General features: G+C 45.6%; 1 protein-coding gene across 3 annotated transcripts in view; it reads left to right on the plus strand.

The window, feature by feature from the left end:
* Positions 1-16,602, plus strand: part of GAS7 (growth arrest specific 7) — an 81,325-nt gene that overhangs the window by 28,790 nt on the left and 35,933 nt on the right. The window contains exons 1-4 of one of the 3 annotated variants that reach the window (XM_059486027.1): positions 448-537; positions 3,912-4,035; positions 14,102-14,173; positions 15,223-15,308. In XM_059486027.1, the coding sequence (XP_059342010.1) occupies positions 505-537; positions 3,912-4,035; positions 14,102-14,173; positions 15,223-15,308 (315 nt within the window). In that variant the 5' untranslated portion in view covers positions 448-504. Of the gene's footprint in view, positions 1-447; positions 538-3,911; positions 4,036-14,101; positions 14,174-15,222; positions 15,309-16,602 lie in introns of those variants that run through there. The other 2 variants (XM_059486025.1, XM_059486026.1) reach the window with 2 other exon arrangements.

Below are 16,602 nucleotides of genomic sequence, written 5' to 3' on the forward strand. Positions count from 1 at the left end.
CAAAAACCATCCCTTGTCACACAGAACAGACCTGTTGGGTGGCTGGCTCTTGTATATTCCCCTGCTACACAGAATTCTGATCCTAGGAAATCTCGTGGGAGAGAAGTGCTTGTGCTGTGGGATTTTGATGTTTTGTGAGACACTTTGATCCCTTTTCCAGCCCCCCCAGCACAGATGGAGGAGGATTTCACTGGGGTCACACGTTCGCTGCTCACATTGTTCAGGTTTCCTGTTTCCTCGAGCTGTGTTGCAGACATCCTTTCTGGGTCCAGATCTGCCTGTCCACCACCATGGTGACACCAGCTGGTGACACTTCCAGCAGTGACAGTGAGGGGAGTGGCCTGAACGTTTCTGAGCTCAAAGGCTTTGTGGGAGTTGGAAGATTTAGAAAGCAGAAGGGACTGCAAGCCCACCCAGCCTGAGCTGGGGCAGGGGTGTCAGGCTCCTGCCTTCTTCTCTTTATTGGAATACAGCAGAACTTCTAGAAAGAGGCACTTAATCTTGATGGAGGAACCACAAGAAGTTTACAGCTCCCTGGTAAGCCTTGATACTTATCCTCATGATTGGCAGATTCTTTTCAAGATGAGCTTTTCTTCAGCTTCCAGTCCCTGCCTGCTGCTCTCTCTTTGTTAGCTTGCAATGCTCTCTGCTGACACCTCTCCTCTCCATGCAGACATCCTCTGTTGTGATTTACTGTTCTCAGAAATTATCCTGGCAATAATTCCCCTAAAACAGGAACAAGAAATCAAAGTAACAGCCCAGTGTTGCTGATCTAAGGAAGAGGTGCATCTGCACATGGGTACCTCTAAGCACTTTCCTTGGTCCATGTGGCTGGGAGCAGGGGTGCCCTGCTGGGAGCTGGGTTTGGAGAGCTCTGGAGCCTGTCTGTGGCTGCTGTGCCAGATGTGGAGCTGTGCCAGATGTGGAGCTGGCCTCTTGGAACAGTCTGCCAGTCACCTGTGCAGTCCCATGGCCCTGTCCTTGCTGTGTCCCAGCAGCAGGATTGCTGTCATCACACACCACAGTAACCAAAGCTTCTCCCACAGAGGTGTGCAAACAGGGTCCTGGTTTGGCTGTGCTGGTGAAAGAAGGGGCTGCAGATGGCCTGGCTGGAGCAGGGCTGTGTCTGCTGAGAAAAACAGAGCAAGAAAATCTCTCCTTTTCCTCAGATCTCCTGTTTTGGCAGAAAAGGGACAATGTGCTACCCACGATGGCCTCTCTGGCACTCTCATTGCTGAAAGGATGGCTTGCTGAGTGTGCCTAAATTATGTACTAATACATTATAATTATAATTATAATTATAATGCCCAGGCCCATGTGCATCTATCCCAGATCTCATCATCCCCCTCTATCTATGCCAGAGCATCCTGGGCTCCTGCATGAAGAGAATAGGGCTTGTAGTGATATGGCCAGGGAGAATGGCTTCAAACTGAGAGAGGGTAGGTGCAGATTAAGACATTAAGAAGAAATTCTTCACTGTGGGGGTGCTGAGGCCCTGGCTCAGGCTGCCCAGAGAAGTTGTGGCTGCCCCTGGATCCCTGGAAGTGTCCCAGACCAGGTTGGAGCTTGGGATAGTAGAAGGTGTCTCTACCCATGGCAGGGGGGATGAATGAGATCATCTTTAAGGTCCCTTCCAGTCCAAACCAGCTGGTGATTCTGTGATTCTGTGAGGAAACCTGTTTGAAGTCACGTTTTGTTTCTTCTTCTGTTCCTCCCCTATGGCATTTTCAGTTCCTCTTTCCCCCTAAAGCTGCTGTAGGAGTTGGAGTCCAAGTGTTGTTGGGAGGGGATTGCACTGGGACCAGTTAGGGACTCTAACACAGGAGTGGTCCCAGCATTGAGTGGATTTTCCTCTGCAGCCTCCATGGGGGGATGAGTCCTGCCTGACAGTGAGCTGAGTCACACTCCTGTCTCAAACAAAGGAAAGGAATCCACACATACTCCGTGCTGTCCTGGTTTCAGCTGAGGTACAGTTAGTTTTCTTCCCAGCAGCTGGCACAGTGCTGAGTTTGGATTCAGTGTGAGAATAACATTGATAACACCCTGATGTTTTAGCTGGTGCTCAACCCTAAATGGAGGACTCAGTGTCCTGTGCCAGCAGGAGCTGCAGAAGGAGCCAGGAGGGAGCAAGGCCAGGACTGTCCAAAAGGATATTCCACACCACAGAGCTGGGGGAGCTGTTTGGAGGGGCTGAATGCTGCTCAGGGAAGGGCTGGGTATGGCTGTGTAATTGTCCTGTGCATCACTTGTCTTTCTTGGGTTTTATTCCTCTCACTTTTTGTTTCCTCCTGTTTCTTTGTTATTATCATCATTCTCGTTATTATTATCATTATCTTTTACTTTATTTCAGTGATTAAACTGTTCTCCTCTCACAAACTTCACTTTTTTTTCTGGTGCTCCTCCCTATCCCAGGGGTGGGAGGCAGGGAGTGAGTGGCTGTGTAGTGCTGAGTTGCTGGCTGGAGCTAAACCACAATGCATGCACATAAAAGCAAACTGTTTCCTCATTGTTTGCAAGAGCTTCAGCATTTGGCAGTGCTGAGATTCCCTCTTGTCTGTCATTGATAGAGACTGCTGCGCTCACAGCACTTCTTGATTGGCAAAATCAGAAGCAAAGGTAGAAATATTAGTAACCAAAAAACAGAATTAGCACTGCAAAACATAATGCTTGTGTACTTTTTGAAATGATGCACATTTTGGCAGGGACTACAGCTGAAACACTGGGTTAAGTTTGCTTTTTATACTGTTTCCATCCAACATTTGCTGGTGTTTACTGTATACCATCCCCATCTGTCTCTTAGTTTAAGAATACAGCCATGGCACTCACCTGTGAAAGAGCTCTGCTTTCCCTGCAGTGCAGCAGAGACACATGGAGCACTCTGAAAATGTGACTGAAAGGATCTTGGGGCAATTCAGAGCTTCCCTTGAGCAAACTGCTAATATCTGTTCTGGCAGGGCTCTGGTGCTGACTGTGCAAAGTGGAGGAACACCATGGGCCCCTGAAGTGATCTGAGCTTAATGGTGACCTGCTTGGCACATGGAATCACTGTAGGGTCAAATTAAGGAGAAAGAGCAGTGGAAATGGAGGGACTTCAGTTCCAGAAGGGAAAGAAGGTGTTGGGTACAGAAACAGCAAGAAGCAGCAGAAATGTGTGAAATCTGGATCTTCTGAAACAGAACCCAGGGCTGGATTACCCCAGACTCCTCTTTGTGAGGTTCTCATGCACAGCAGAGATAGTCTGGAGTATCTTTGTTGTTTTCAAGGCCAGATATCCATGAAGGGAATATGAGGGAACCAACCTGCTGCCGAATCCTTCTGGAGCTGGTACACTCCCCCACTGCAGAGTTTACTTTTCTTCAGTGTGCTTTTGCAAACAGTAACAGGGGACCAATAATGCCATGGTGGAGGAGCTGTCCCAGCATTTGTTCCAGTACTCTGTGCCATCCAGCGGAGTTTACTGGGACAGAGTTTGGTTTTGTGGTTCAGGTGATGGTGCCTCTGTAAAATTAATGGTGACAGCACCTCCAGTGCTTTGACCCCCTGGTGTATCCATGGGAAAGTAAAGGAGGGCCAGATGCCTGCCTCTCTTTCTCAGACATTTGATCATTTCATGTTTTGCATTTTTCTGCTCAACCAGAGTCATTTTTCTTGGACAGCTCCACGTGCTCTTGGGACATTAAATACAGAGGGGTTCATTTCTGTCCCAAAGGGTGATTTCTCCAGGGCAATGCTGCTTCCTGTTCTGGATGAAGCTAGCACAGATGAAGAGAGAAATGGACTGAAATTCTTTGGGTATATTGGAATCTGTAGAATGCCAAACCACATCATTTCCTTCCAGCTGTGTGTCTGGTTAGACTTTATGTTATCTAGATATTGACTTAATAGGTTGGTTTTTTTTTTTCTTTTCTCAGCAGAAACCCAGAAAGGCAACTCCTCAGCCAGGAGAAGACACCTTGAACGGGCACCTTCCCCCAGGCTGGCAGAGCTACATGTCTCCCCAGGGTCGCAGGTACTATGTGAACACCTTCACAAATGGTAAGTGGGGGTGGCTTTCTCTTGGATTTGGGTTCCCCCCAGATGAAGGAAGGAATGATGAATCTGACTCCATGTTCTCAGAAGTCTAGTTTATTATTTTATTGTACATATTATATTAAAGAATGCTATACTAAACTATACTAAAGAATACAGAAAGGATACTTAGAGAAGGCTAAAAAGATAATAACGAAAAGTCATGATTCTCCCCAGATTCTCAACACAGCTTGGCCTTGATTGGCCAATGAATGAAAACAACTGACACCAGAAAATCAATGAAACAATCATCTGTTGGTAAACAATCTCCAAACACATTCCACATGTGAGCACAACACAGGAGAAGCAAATGAGATAAGAATTGTTTTCCTTTCCCAGGAGAAAAATCCTGGGCAAATGGATTTTTCAGAAATGTGAATGGCACAGCTTTCCAGTACATATTTCACCATACCAGCCCAGATCTGTTTCAGGAAGTCATCTTGATAGTTGATTTTGATAACAAAAGTAGCTGCAGAGCAACATGATCCTGACACCATAGCTGAAAGAAAATACAAGAAGATTGTGACACTCTTTCGTCTTGATTCTGATCATCAGAAGATATCTGAAACATTGACAAAAGACAGAGGGTGTAGAGTAGAAGTGCCCCTGTCATAAATGTTTTAGAATCTGAAACACTGTTAAAGATACAATTTTTACCACATTCCCTATTTCCTTTGCCTGGAGATATTTATGTCTATATATACACATCCATGTAAAATAGTTTGATAGAACATCAGATACCACTAAAGCACCATTGGGCAAAACAGAAATGATGAAGGTTGCACTCAGCTTGTCCATGGAGACAAGGAAAGAAAAAACACATGTATTGGGACAGCACAGACAAAGCTTCCAGTCTGTATTTGTGTGTTCTATTCCCTGTCATGTTGAGAAGCAGACTGAACTCATGATCTTATCACCTGCTCAAGACCTGTCAAACTTGTACCACCTCCAGTTCACCCGAGACTCTGTGTCGACCTGCTCCTCTCATCGTGAGCTCACAGCAGCATTGCAAAACAGGGTCTTGTGACCAGCAAATACACATTTCTGTAGTAAAGAGAATGCCAGAGTGACAGGAAGGAGAGGACAGCGGGAGCTGACCATGTTCACAGGGAAGTTGCAGCCATCAGGAGTGACATTCTGGCATTCCTTTATCTCACAAAGGAGAGCAGTGGGCACTTCATGGTCTGTTCAGGGCCTGATGTGTTTTATTGCAGAAGCTTTTGGCCCAGGACTTTGCCAAGTCATTATTTACTGGAATTTGATGCACTCACATCTTACAGGATGCTCCCTCCAGAAAGTTCATTTCCATTTAACTCTGCCTCCATTTCCAAGCACAATTTGCTCTGGCTGGTGGGCAGCATCCCCTGCACAGCTGGGGAGATCAGCAGGAGTTAGATACCCATACCCACTGCACTTCAAATTCAGGGCAGGATGTGATTCTACTCAGTTCTGAGCCATCACTGGGATGGACCCAGACTCACTGGGTTGAGGCCGGGTAAAACCAGTAAGAGGCAGAATCAGTTTCTCTTGTGATAAGAGCTCCTATCACAGAGACCCTGCCTCAGAAAGGTGAGGGACTGGGACGAAATTTCTCCATAATGTCAGTCAGTTTTGTATTTCCCTCAGAAAAGTGACAAGTAATATAACAAAGGCCAATTGCCATATCCTGCCTGGGAGCTCAGGCCAGCAATCAGGAGATTTCTGATTCCTCTAGGAAGGGAGGATAACTTTGGCACAGGCTGACCAGGGAGGTGGGGGAATCTCCGTCCTTGGAAAATCTCAGAAACTGGCTGGCCAGAGCTGTAGCTGATCTGCTGTTAGCAGTGATCCTGCTCAGAGAAGCTAGGCTGAACACTTCCAGAGGTCACTTCCATCCAGTCTTTCTCAGGAGAATGCCCAACCCACCTGTGGTTGTGCACACAACCATTACAGTGTTGTGTGGTTCTCAGAATAACAGCATGTGAGAGAGGGTGGAAGTGGGGTTTGTTTCTGTGTTCTGAGCCTTGCTGCAGGGATCACTTATTCAAGTTCTGTTCAGATGAGAATCTCTTCACCAGACTAATCCTAAACCCACTTCCATCATTGAAAGGCTCTGGTGAGAGGAGGTGTGGGTCTTCTTATGGGGTGGCACTGTGGCTAAACATTCACCCAGCATCCAGGCAGGGTCTGTGGGAAGGGGACCTGTGTGAAGGAAGGCATTTCATTGATGGGAAAACAGGTCTTAAAAGCAGCAAAGGCAGTTTGAAAGCTCACTAAAGGGAAAAACAAAGCAGCAACCATAGTTAAATTACAGTGAGCTGCTGCAAAACTGTTTGCCAGCTCATCCTCAGAGCATGGTCATCAATGGTCCTTTGTCCTGGGGGAGTTTGTGCTGAAGGGAATCCTGCAGTGATCTGCCCGAGAATCCATTCCAGGCAACATTTCCAGTGATGAATGGCATGTTGACATTGAGAGCACTTATTCAAAAAATAACTTTTAACTGGAGCTGGGAGGGAACACGGTGTTCTCTCCTGCACAGAACAGGCTCAGAATTCACAATCGCCCTGGAATAGGAGGATGCTGTTCAGTAAAGATGCATTTAGGATCAGAGATTTCACCAGAAATAATTAAGTGGCAAAGACAGGCAATGGAACAGTTTACAGATGAAGACATTGGGGCTCTGGAGGATCTGAAGTTGAGTGAGAGCCAGCAGTGTTGTGCTAGTACAAACCAGCCAGCATTTTCCATTGTATAAATAGGAGTGTTGTCTGTGAGGCATGAAGTAAGCCTCCAACTTTACAAGGAAATTATAATGCCTCAGCTGGAATATTTTATCTTGTTTGGACTCTACACTTCAGGAAATATGTGAGTCAGCTGGATAAGGCCCAGAAGAGAGTAGCAAAAGTGATGGAAGATGTGAAAAACATAGCCTGTGGGGGAATGCTGAGAGATTGGGGATGTCTGCCCTTAGAAAGCAAAGATATGGGCAGGGTTGTGGAAGCAGGTTTTAAGTGCATCAGTTGCCATTCAGGAGAATGCTGTTTGCAATGCCTGTCATCGCCAGAAGATTTCAATTTCAACTTCAATTTTCATCTCTAGAACACATTTCAATTGCAACCAGGACAGCTAACCCTTCCAAGCTCTGTTGGGAGTGAAGTGTGGGAGTGCAGAGTTGCCTGGGAGTCTCTATCACCAGAGCAGGTTATGCAAAACCATGAAAATTCATGGTTGGCCTTCTCTGGTATAGTGCAGGGGCAGTAGGACTTCCTGAAATCCCTGCCAGGCCTGTTGGTTTCAGTCTGTAAGGCCTAAACTACACAAAAATATTTATCAATATAGAAACTGACAAACGCCTTCAATGGAAGTTGTTCTTTATTTGTTGTCTTTGTATTTCCCCAGTTTTTACAATCATCATGTTTAACCAGGCTCTTGTCACTCATCTGCTGGTTTGCTTTTTCTGGTTGTCTGAGTCAAAGAATCTTAATATGAGTTCAGAGGAGCTTTTCATTTGCGCTTCTCATTTGCAGCTGTGCTGGATCTTCCCGCTGTGTTTTGGGGCAGGTCCTGCCCCTCCATGGACTGTCCTGCCCTGAGCTCTCCAGGGAAAGGCAGGATCAGGCAGGAATGTCCGCAGGCAGCAGCAGAGGGTGGGCTCCACACCGCAGCATCTGCTGGGATGGGAGCAGGGAGGGACACAGCCTTTGAGGAAGGTCATCTGTGTACAAGATTTGGTGTGGTGGAGCTCTGTGCTGCTGCCCAGATGAGCCCTGTGTGTAATTCTGTGCTCTCCTCCTAAAGAAAAGAGGTGTTGGGTCACCTGTCTGTTCAACAACTTGTCTTTCTGACCTTGCCTGGTGCAGCATCTTCTCTACCTCAGTGCACAAGTCTTTTTTTGGCTTAAATTGTTTTATTGCTCTTAGTGCTTGAACTATTCAGAAGTGGTAACACAAGTATCCACTCACATTCCTGAGGAGGGGAAGTGGGATTTTAGGGTCAAGTAAAATCTTCATTCTTCTGAGCCTTCAAAATACAGCAGATGCCTCCCTTCTTGTGAGGCATTACTATTATTGTCACCATTGTTTGCAGTGGTTGATGTCCTTCCACACTGGGATAATCTGCCTTTGTTGTACATCTTGACCCTGAGATGAGCTCAGTTGGTCAGAGCAGGGTGCTAATAATGGCAGGGTTGTGGCTTTGATCCCCATTCACCTTAGAGTCTGACTCCATCATCCTTCTGAGTCCCTTCCAACTCAGATTATTTTGTGATCTTATCTGATTGTTACAGTATTTCCACCATGTGTTGTTGTGTGGTCTGATTTTCATTGTCTTTACAGGAAAAAAAAACCACAAGGAATTGGTTCTTAACTAGAAATAAATAGAATATATATGAGACAGTGTTCTTCTGTGGAAAAAAATGTTAGGAAAACCAGTAATGAAGGAATTGGAGTGACCCTGGAACAAACAGATGTGCAGAGGTGACAAACAGCACATTCCTGTCTGTCTCCACTTGATATCCCACCAGATAAACACTCCACATTTATCATCCTTTAAAGCAGGTTCAATCCTGAAACCATTGTAAGGGCCTCTGAGCTAGATATGATCTGCACAGTGAAACCCGGGACAATTTCAGTGCACCCAAGGTTTTCTGAGCATGGCCTTGCCACAGGAGGGATGAGTGTACACCAGTGACAAATACAGCTGGGTAATTCCTTGTGCAACATCCAGAGCCACCCCTGCCATGGCAAAGCACAAGACAGAGTGCCCAGAATGCACAGCCACTACGTGGTTAATGAGTTACTCAGTGCCTGTAGGAGGGGTTTTCAATTGTGTGTGGGTGGTAGATTCAGCAAGAAAATATTTCATTATGCTGAAGAAATTCTCTGATGGGCTGCAGCTGCAATACCTCTTGCATTAGTCAAACAATAGCACTGCAGCTACCTTGCCCATCACATTAAAGATGAGTTGTGTACTTGTGACACCAGTGTTTGTGTGGCTTACTGCCACCTTGCTTTCACAGTTGAGGCCAGCTTTATGTGGTGTGTTCTTATTTCCAGCCTTTTCTTGTCTTTTATGTAAAGTCCTTCCCATTTACTAAACAGCATTTTATCTCCTGGAAAGCAGAACTGCTGTTTTTGTGTTATCTTGATCCTAATTAAAGTCCATATACTCTTAGGTCTTTTACTTAAGGTCCTTCCCATTTACTAAACAGCATTTTATCTCCTGGAAAGCAGAACTGCTGTTTTTGTGTTATCTTGATCCTAATTAAAGTTCACATATTCTTATCTTCACAAGCATCATTAGTGAAATGCCACCTGCAACAGTAAGTTCTGGGGCAGTCCTGAAATGTGTGGCTGAAAGAGGTCATTTTCTTAGAAGGTCTCTGAGTTGAGGGGTTTTGTTCATGCCTCACCAGCTATGGTCAGCTCCTGCTCCAGCTAAACTTATGAACTGCAGCTCAAAGATTAAGTCATCTGTGGAGACACCAAAGATATGTCAAGCCATTTTTATTACATGTTTTTTCTCATACAGTTAAAATGTTTCAGTGACATTTCCGTCTGATACAGCTAAAGGGTGGTTATAGGAAGTTGCCTTGGTAAAGTGGCCTAAAACCTAGAAAAATAAAGCATGTCTCAGAAAGTGCTGGAAATAGCATTATTATCCCTGCTAAGCCTGCAGTGAAGGGCTCCCTTTTGTCACATGGTGTTTGCAAAAGGAGGGGCATGGGAGATATCCCACTAATCATTTTGAAAGATCAAGTGAGAGCTCTTGTCAGCAGCTTTTCCTGTGCTGTGGAGGTGGTGACAAGCACCTCTCTATTCCACATGGACACAACAATTCAGGAACTCCTGCTTGGTGCCTTCTCCATGGCTCCATAATGAAACTGTGGAGCATTTAGCTCCAGAAATGGAACTACACATGACACCATGCTGAGGTACTAAAATGAAAAGAATATAAACACATTTGTGAGGGATTGTGCTGGTACATAAAGCCCTGGCCTTTGGCTGATGTATGTTCAAACTGGAAAGCAGCTCCTTTGACCTTAGAGTGCTGCTGAATTCATGGAAGAGGGACCAACAATTCATTCTTCAGCAGTCATGGTATGATCACAAAAATGCTTCAGGATATTCTCAGAAGTTTCTTGACTAACACAATTCCCAGAGTGTGTGGCTCTCTGACACATCATGTCATTTCTCATTCTGCCAAACAGGAGTGAACTTGCTCCCCCCAAACACCACAAAGGTTTCCACTTTTCCTCTGGTAGGAAATGTTTCTCCACTTCTGTGGAAACCCTCTCTGGCTCCATTGGCCGCTGGAGCTTGGATCTCATAATTGTTTTTCCTTTTACTACGTCATTGCAGTTTTAACAAGTGGTTTTCTCCTGCCTTGCTGTTCACTAACTCAATTCCACAGAGCCACAGAGTGGTTTGGGTGGGAAGGGACCTTGTGCCAGCTCCCTGCAGGGGACACGTTCCACCAGACCAGATGGCTCCTGGCCCTGGCCTTGGGGATCTCGCAGGGCTGCAGTACTTGTTTTTGTTCACAGCCCTCCTTCAGAGTCTGCAGTTGTCTGCTGGGTCGTCTCTCTCAAGGAAACTGCTGGTTATTCCTTCCCCACACTGCCTAGATGGTCTAATTAGCATGTGGCTGATCAGGGACGACAAAACTTGTTGGTGTTGGTCTGCCAGTGCTAAGTTGCACCCAGAGTGCAAGGCTGCAGCTTGACTGGAACATCCTCTGGGGAAAACTGTGTGGGATGTCAAATCTGGGCCAGTATGGAATCTGTCCTTAAAGCCATGATCACTGTTTTACCACAGGGTTACAAGCAGCCTTCTGATTTTCCAAGCACCAGGACTGTGCTGGTATTCCCAGACAGGACTGTGCCTTCCCTGGATCAGACAGTGCATTATCTCTCAACAAGCCTTCTCTGTGTCTCTGTAAAAAAAAGCCATCCGCCCACTCACTTCTAATCCCCGCTCTCACTTCTAATCATGACTGAGCTGCAGAGAAATCTGTAATGTCACAGTTTTACCTTGGTAAACGTAGTTGCTTCCAGTAGATGGCATTCCAGCCATGCAGTCCTGATCCAGATTAGTTCCTGTCCCTGCTTGAGCTGCCACAATAATCCCTGCACAGAAGGAGGTTTTTTTTTTCCTCCTAATGCTCAAAATAAATGGAGTTAAAATGCTCTTGTTCATTTCCTACCTAATTAAAGATGTTTTTTTCTATTTAATGCATTTTATAGCATTGGGGTTTTTTTCTTTATTTTTCAACGTGCTTAACTCCAAAGCCATTTTATTTTGGAAAATTTGTCAAGACACTGAATGTTTTGGATTGGATTCACAAATCTGCTAACCGCTGGGCACTGCTCTTTCATGTGTGAATTTTTTGCCCTCAGGTTATGTGTCTGGGTCCTCTGTGTGGCACAGGGAAGGAATGAGGCACAGCAGCTCCACAACAGCCAGCAGGCAGAGCAGAGACCAGTTACAAGGAGCAGCTGGTGATTGTCACAGAATCCCAGAACATTCTGAGCTGGAAGGGCCCCCAAGGATCATCGAGTCCAGCTCTGGAGTGAATGGCCCATACAGGGATCAAACCCACAACCTTCATTTATTAGCACCATGCTCTGGCTGACTGAGCCACGGCTCTTTAACCAATTAATTACATTTCATATATATTTGGTGGGTTTTTAGGTGCATTCCTCTGCAGGGTCTCAAAAATGCTGGAGACAGGTATGCTTGTGTGAAACCCCCAAGCCAAATAGGAAGGTAGCTTGTTTTACTGCTAACATCAAAGTCAGTACTGGCAAAAAAAAACATTTTAGTTCACTGACTGCAGTGGGGCTCAGTATCAGGGGGCATCACAGTCCCTTCCCACAGATCTCAGCTCACATTTTTAATTAATCAACATTTTAAAATAAAAAAAATCTACAAGACACCTGTGTCATGGACATATTTTCTGAAAAATACTTTCGCTAGGATTTTTTCCTCCTGAGAAGCTGAGAGGCCTCAGGAACAAAATGTAAACAGTGATTATCTGCGGCTGTGGAATGCAACAGGTGCATCTGTGATTGGCCCATGTTGGTTGTTTCTAATTAATGGCCAATCACAGTCCAGGTGTCTCAGACTCTCTGGTCAGTCACAAGATTATGTTATCATTCCTTTACTTTCTTTGCTAGCTTTCTGATGAAATCCTTTCTTCTATTCTTTTAGTATAGTTTTAGTATAAAATTTTCTTTTAATATGATATATATCATAAAATAATAAATCAGCCTTCTGAAACACGGAGTCAAGATTCTCATCTCTTCTCTCGTCCTGGGACCCCTGTGAACAGCACCACACACCTGGGTACTGTGTTATTTACCTTTGCCTTACAGTAAATGGAAATTAGAATTTATTTAACCATGCACTTGTGGATTGTAAGCCAAGACAAGCTGACTCATAAAAGGCAACTCTTTGCATTTGATTTTGCCTCTGTTTAGTTAAGACACTTCTCAGTTCTTCTTCATTGACCTAGTGTGGAATTTATTTACTTACTACCCAATTCACAAAAAAAAGCTAAAATTTAAATATTCCCTCGTGATTCAGCAAAGCTTCTAGTTCAAGTTTTGCTCTTGTAATGGAAGAAAAGGCTCAAAGTATTTTTCTTTGCAGTCAAAAGCATGCTGTGGCTTAGGGAGGGGGTGAGAGGGGAAGGATGGGGAGGGCCAGGGCATGTACAGGTGTGTGGGTGGCACCTGCTTCCATTTGGGATCTGTAATCCTGAGTTCTTTCTGAAATAAGGAACCTCACACAACCCTTGAGGACACTTCTGTGCATATATATACACACATAGACGTTTAGATGCCTATAAATACATATATGTATATACATATGTGCATGAATCTATGTGTAAAAATAGTTTTTTTATGGTTGTTGAATCATATTAACATCCTGCTTGATGCCTAAATAAGCACTGACCCAGGACAGGAGGCCTTTGTTGCCCTGAGAGAGGTGTTCACTGCCAGCTCTAAAATCCTCAAGGGCTCTCCTCCATCACTTCCTGACCATGTTCATCCAGAATATTGACACAGGTGCAGGATTTCAGGCTTTGGCAGAATTAGATGGTTGCTGACTGGGATTTGGGAAACAGCAGTTTCAAATGAAGCAGCCAAAGTAGTCCTCAGACTTTTTTACTTGCTAATTTTCTTATTATGACTATTATGACTTGCTAATTTTCTTAGTGATACCATCTGGCAATCAATTTTGTTTAGTTGATTGGGAACTGAGATGTGCATTCAAAAGGAATGGTTCCTTGGGCTTCCTGGCTGGACTTCTCTGGAAGTTGCTGCTCTCACTCCACTGTCTTCTGCTCACAACTTCTAAAAAGTTTGGCACTTAAGTCTTCTGTCTTCAGCATGTGGTCAAAATCAATTTTGCATTTGCTGAGATGAGCAGAATGGTAAAACTACAAAGGCAGCTGAGGGGGGAAAGCAGCAGCAGCAACCTTTGGAGTGTCACAGCTGGTGTGACAAACGCTTGCATATTCCTGCTGCTAAGTGACTTGAGTGGAAAAAAAGGAAATTTTCCAGGGAAATATTTTTTTGGGGGGGAAAACCGGTGCTAAGGCTTGTGTGTATGACTGAAAGCACATCTGTGAGTCACTCACAGCTGCCTTCCATGGAGAGAGCAGGGGCAGAGGCACTCTGTCCCCAGGCTGAGGACCAAGGCTGGCACCTGGCAGTGCCCACAGTGGGCTGCAGGCAGTGCCCAGGCTGGGCTGGCCTTCAGTGCAGCTGGAAAGGCAGCCAGTGCAGCCAGGTGAGTGTTCCCAGGCAGTGACCTGGAAGAACCAGTGATGCAGCTTCAGCCTGCTCTGTCTCCACCCAGCCCAGCTGGCAGCTGCGGCAGGAAGAGATGAGGAGAGAGAGGAAGGTCAGGGAGGTGCAGGCATCTTCCTCACAGGGTGAGAACCTGGTTCAGAGGGCAGTGAGGGTCAGACCACTGGTTTATGTGTCATAACTCTGGTATGTGTACCAAAGCCTCCATCAGCCTGACACTGGTGTTTCCCTTCACAGAAACGACGTGGGAGCGGCCAAGCAGTGTGCCAGGCACTCCCAAGAGCCCTGTGTCACAGAAGACTTCTGCAGGTACTGTCTGATACTGTGCCTGGCTGAATCTGCTCCTCCACCATTCAGCAAAGCAAAGGAGAGTGCTGTGATACAGTGGGAGAGGGACTTGATGGACATATAGAATCATGGAATGGTTCAGGTTGGAGGGGACCTTAAAGATCATCTCATTCCACCCACCTGCCATGGCAGAGACAGCTTCCACTCTTCCAGGTGATGGAATATGCTCCAAGCCTGGCCTTGGACACTTCCAGGCAACCAGGGGCAGCCTCAGCTTCTCTGGGCACCCTGTGCCAGGGCCTCACCACCCTCACAGATTGTCTCTTAATCTCTGATCTCAGTCTATCCTCCCACAGCTTAAAGCCATTGCTCCTTGTCCTGTCACTCCAGACTCCTGCCTAATGTCCCTTTCTGGCTCTCCTGTATCCCTGTCAGGCTCTAATGTCTCCTCAGACCCTTCTCTTCTCCAGCCTACATGGTTGTGAGAGTGTAGCAGAGCAAACATGGTGGAGCTTTCCCTCCTAGTAGTTTGTGTGAAGATTGTGCATTTCATTGTGACCAAAGGATTTATAATGTAGTTGAGTATCTTGTTTCAACACTAGTTTGAGCATTATTCATTGCTCACTATATTAGAAAGAAAAGGCAATTTGTAGTTCCATGCAGGAACCAAAAACATCTTGCAAGGCTTGCTTTCTTTACATGAAAACTCCCTTGGACCAGTACTTTTAGTGGATGCCAGGTGCCCAGCAAGCCACTCTGTCATTCTCCTCCTCAAGTGGATGGGGCTGAAAACTACAACAAAAGGGTTGGGATAAGGGCAGAGAGACATCACTCATTATTATCATGGGCAAAACACACTCCACTCAGTAAAATGTTTAATCTATTACCCATCAAATCACAGTAGGGTGATGCAGAATACAACTAAGCCTTAAACACTGTGATCTATATCTGCAATTCAGTTATGGGATTAATTTTTAAATTTGTGCACGTGGGATTAATTTTTAAATTTAAATCTTAAATTTCATTGGCTATCAGCAGCAAGCCTGCTAACTCTCCCTCTGTTCTTGCAGTGAATGGCTACTACGTCTCTGGGTCCCCTGTGCACCAGCTCGACTCGGGTCACACGAGCCTCCGAAAACCCAGTGGGGACCCCCAGGTAAGTTTTTTTGGGAAAAGCCAAACAGCAGGATCCAAGAGTATATGGGTTTCTAAGTAGTTTAGGAATCCACCCAGGGCAAGAAGTCAAGAGGTCATTTTCTTTTAGAAACTCTCAGATCAGACAGATTTTTGTGTAGTATAGTTAGGCTTTGTGTCCAGCTGGTAAAACAGTAAAAAAAGCCAAGATGCTTTGGAATTTTTGTCCTATCACTCCTTTCTGAAAAATCCACCAGGCCACTTCAGTCACTATTAGCAACCCTATGAATTTTCCTGCCACTCCAGCCTGAACCCTGGGCCTGTGTCCAGCACAGTCCTCTCTTTACATTTGCACATCCGCCCATGTCTGTATCTCATTGTATTTTCCTGCAGCTCCAGCTTTCCCTCCCAAAGACAGTATTCACAAAGAATTCATCCAAAGCTTTTTTCTCAATGACTTCATCCACTCTGGCCTGTCCTTTCACAGCCCCTCCTCAGTGCCTCACCCAGCACATCACCCCGAGTTAACCTACAGGATGCTGGCCTGTGCACCTCCCCTGCCTTTGTCCAAATTTCCAATAAATATCTCTGCACTTTCGCTTGCAACACGTCATATCCCTGGGAAATTCTTCCCCACAGATGTGGGGATGCAGATGCAGCACAGGGCCCTCTTCCAGCTCCTCCCATGAAACTCTTTGCTCCCTGCCAAAACATCCCCATATGACCATGTAACTGCCACAGCTGCTGGATCACACTTCCCCACCCTCTGGCGTTTCCCCCAGTGGTCCCAGACCTGACTTTTCTGTTCCTTTCTCTGTGAAAGTGATGGTTCCTTTCACAGTGCTAAATATCCCTGGGGAAATGCCTGGCTTATTGGTGTGCTGCTGCCATGTGGACCTGGCCTGCCTGGTGCTCTCAGTGTCTCTGACATTCTCTGTTTCTTGGGCTAAGTTTTGTGTTGTCTGACAGTGGTCCCACTTTGCCTTGACCCTCTTTTCTCACATGCTACCTCTTAAGTAGTTCCTTTCACCTAGGTCAGTATCCCTGGTTTAGATTCATGGCATTTCTCATGATACAGTCCAGCTCTTTGGATTCTCTGTTTCTTCTGCATCAAACATCTTGTACTAACTCCCTGTGCTGCTGTTTCTCTGAGCAGTTTGCCTGGGCTGGAGACAGTAAGCACCTAAACTAGGTCAGAAGCATTTTAGAATCTGATGTAGTGCATTACCAGACACCCCTGTCCACATATCTACTGTGACTCCCTCAGAGAACCCAGAGAAACTTGTAGGCTGTGACTTCCTTCAAAAAGTCCCTTG

The sequence above is a fragment of the Ammospiza nelsoni genome, chromosome 19, assembly GCF_027579445.1.
Source record: "Ammospiza nelsoni isolate bAmmNel1 chromosome 19, bAmmNel1.pri, whole genome shotgun sequence".
Lineage (NCBI taxonomy): Eukaryota > Metazoa > Chordata > Aves > Passeriformes > Passerellidae > Ammospiza > Ammospiza nelsoni.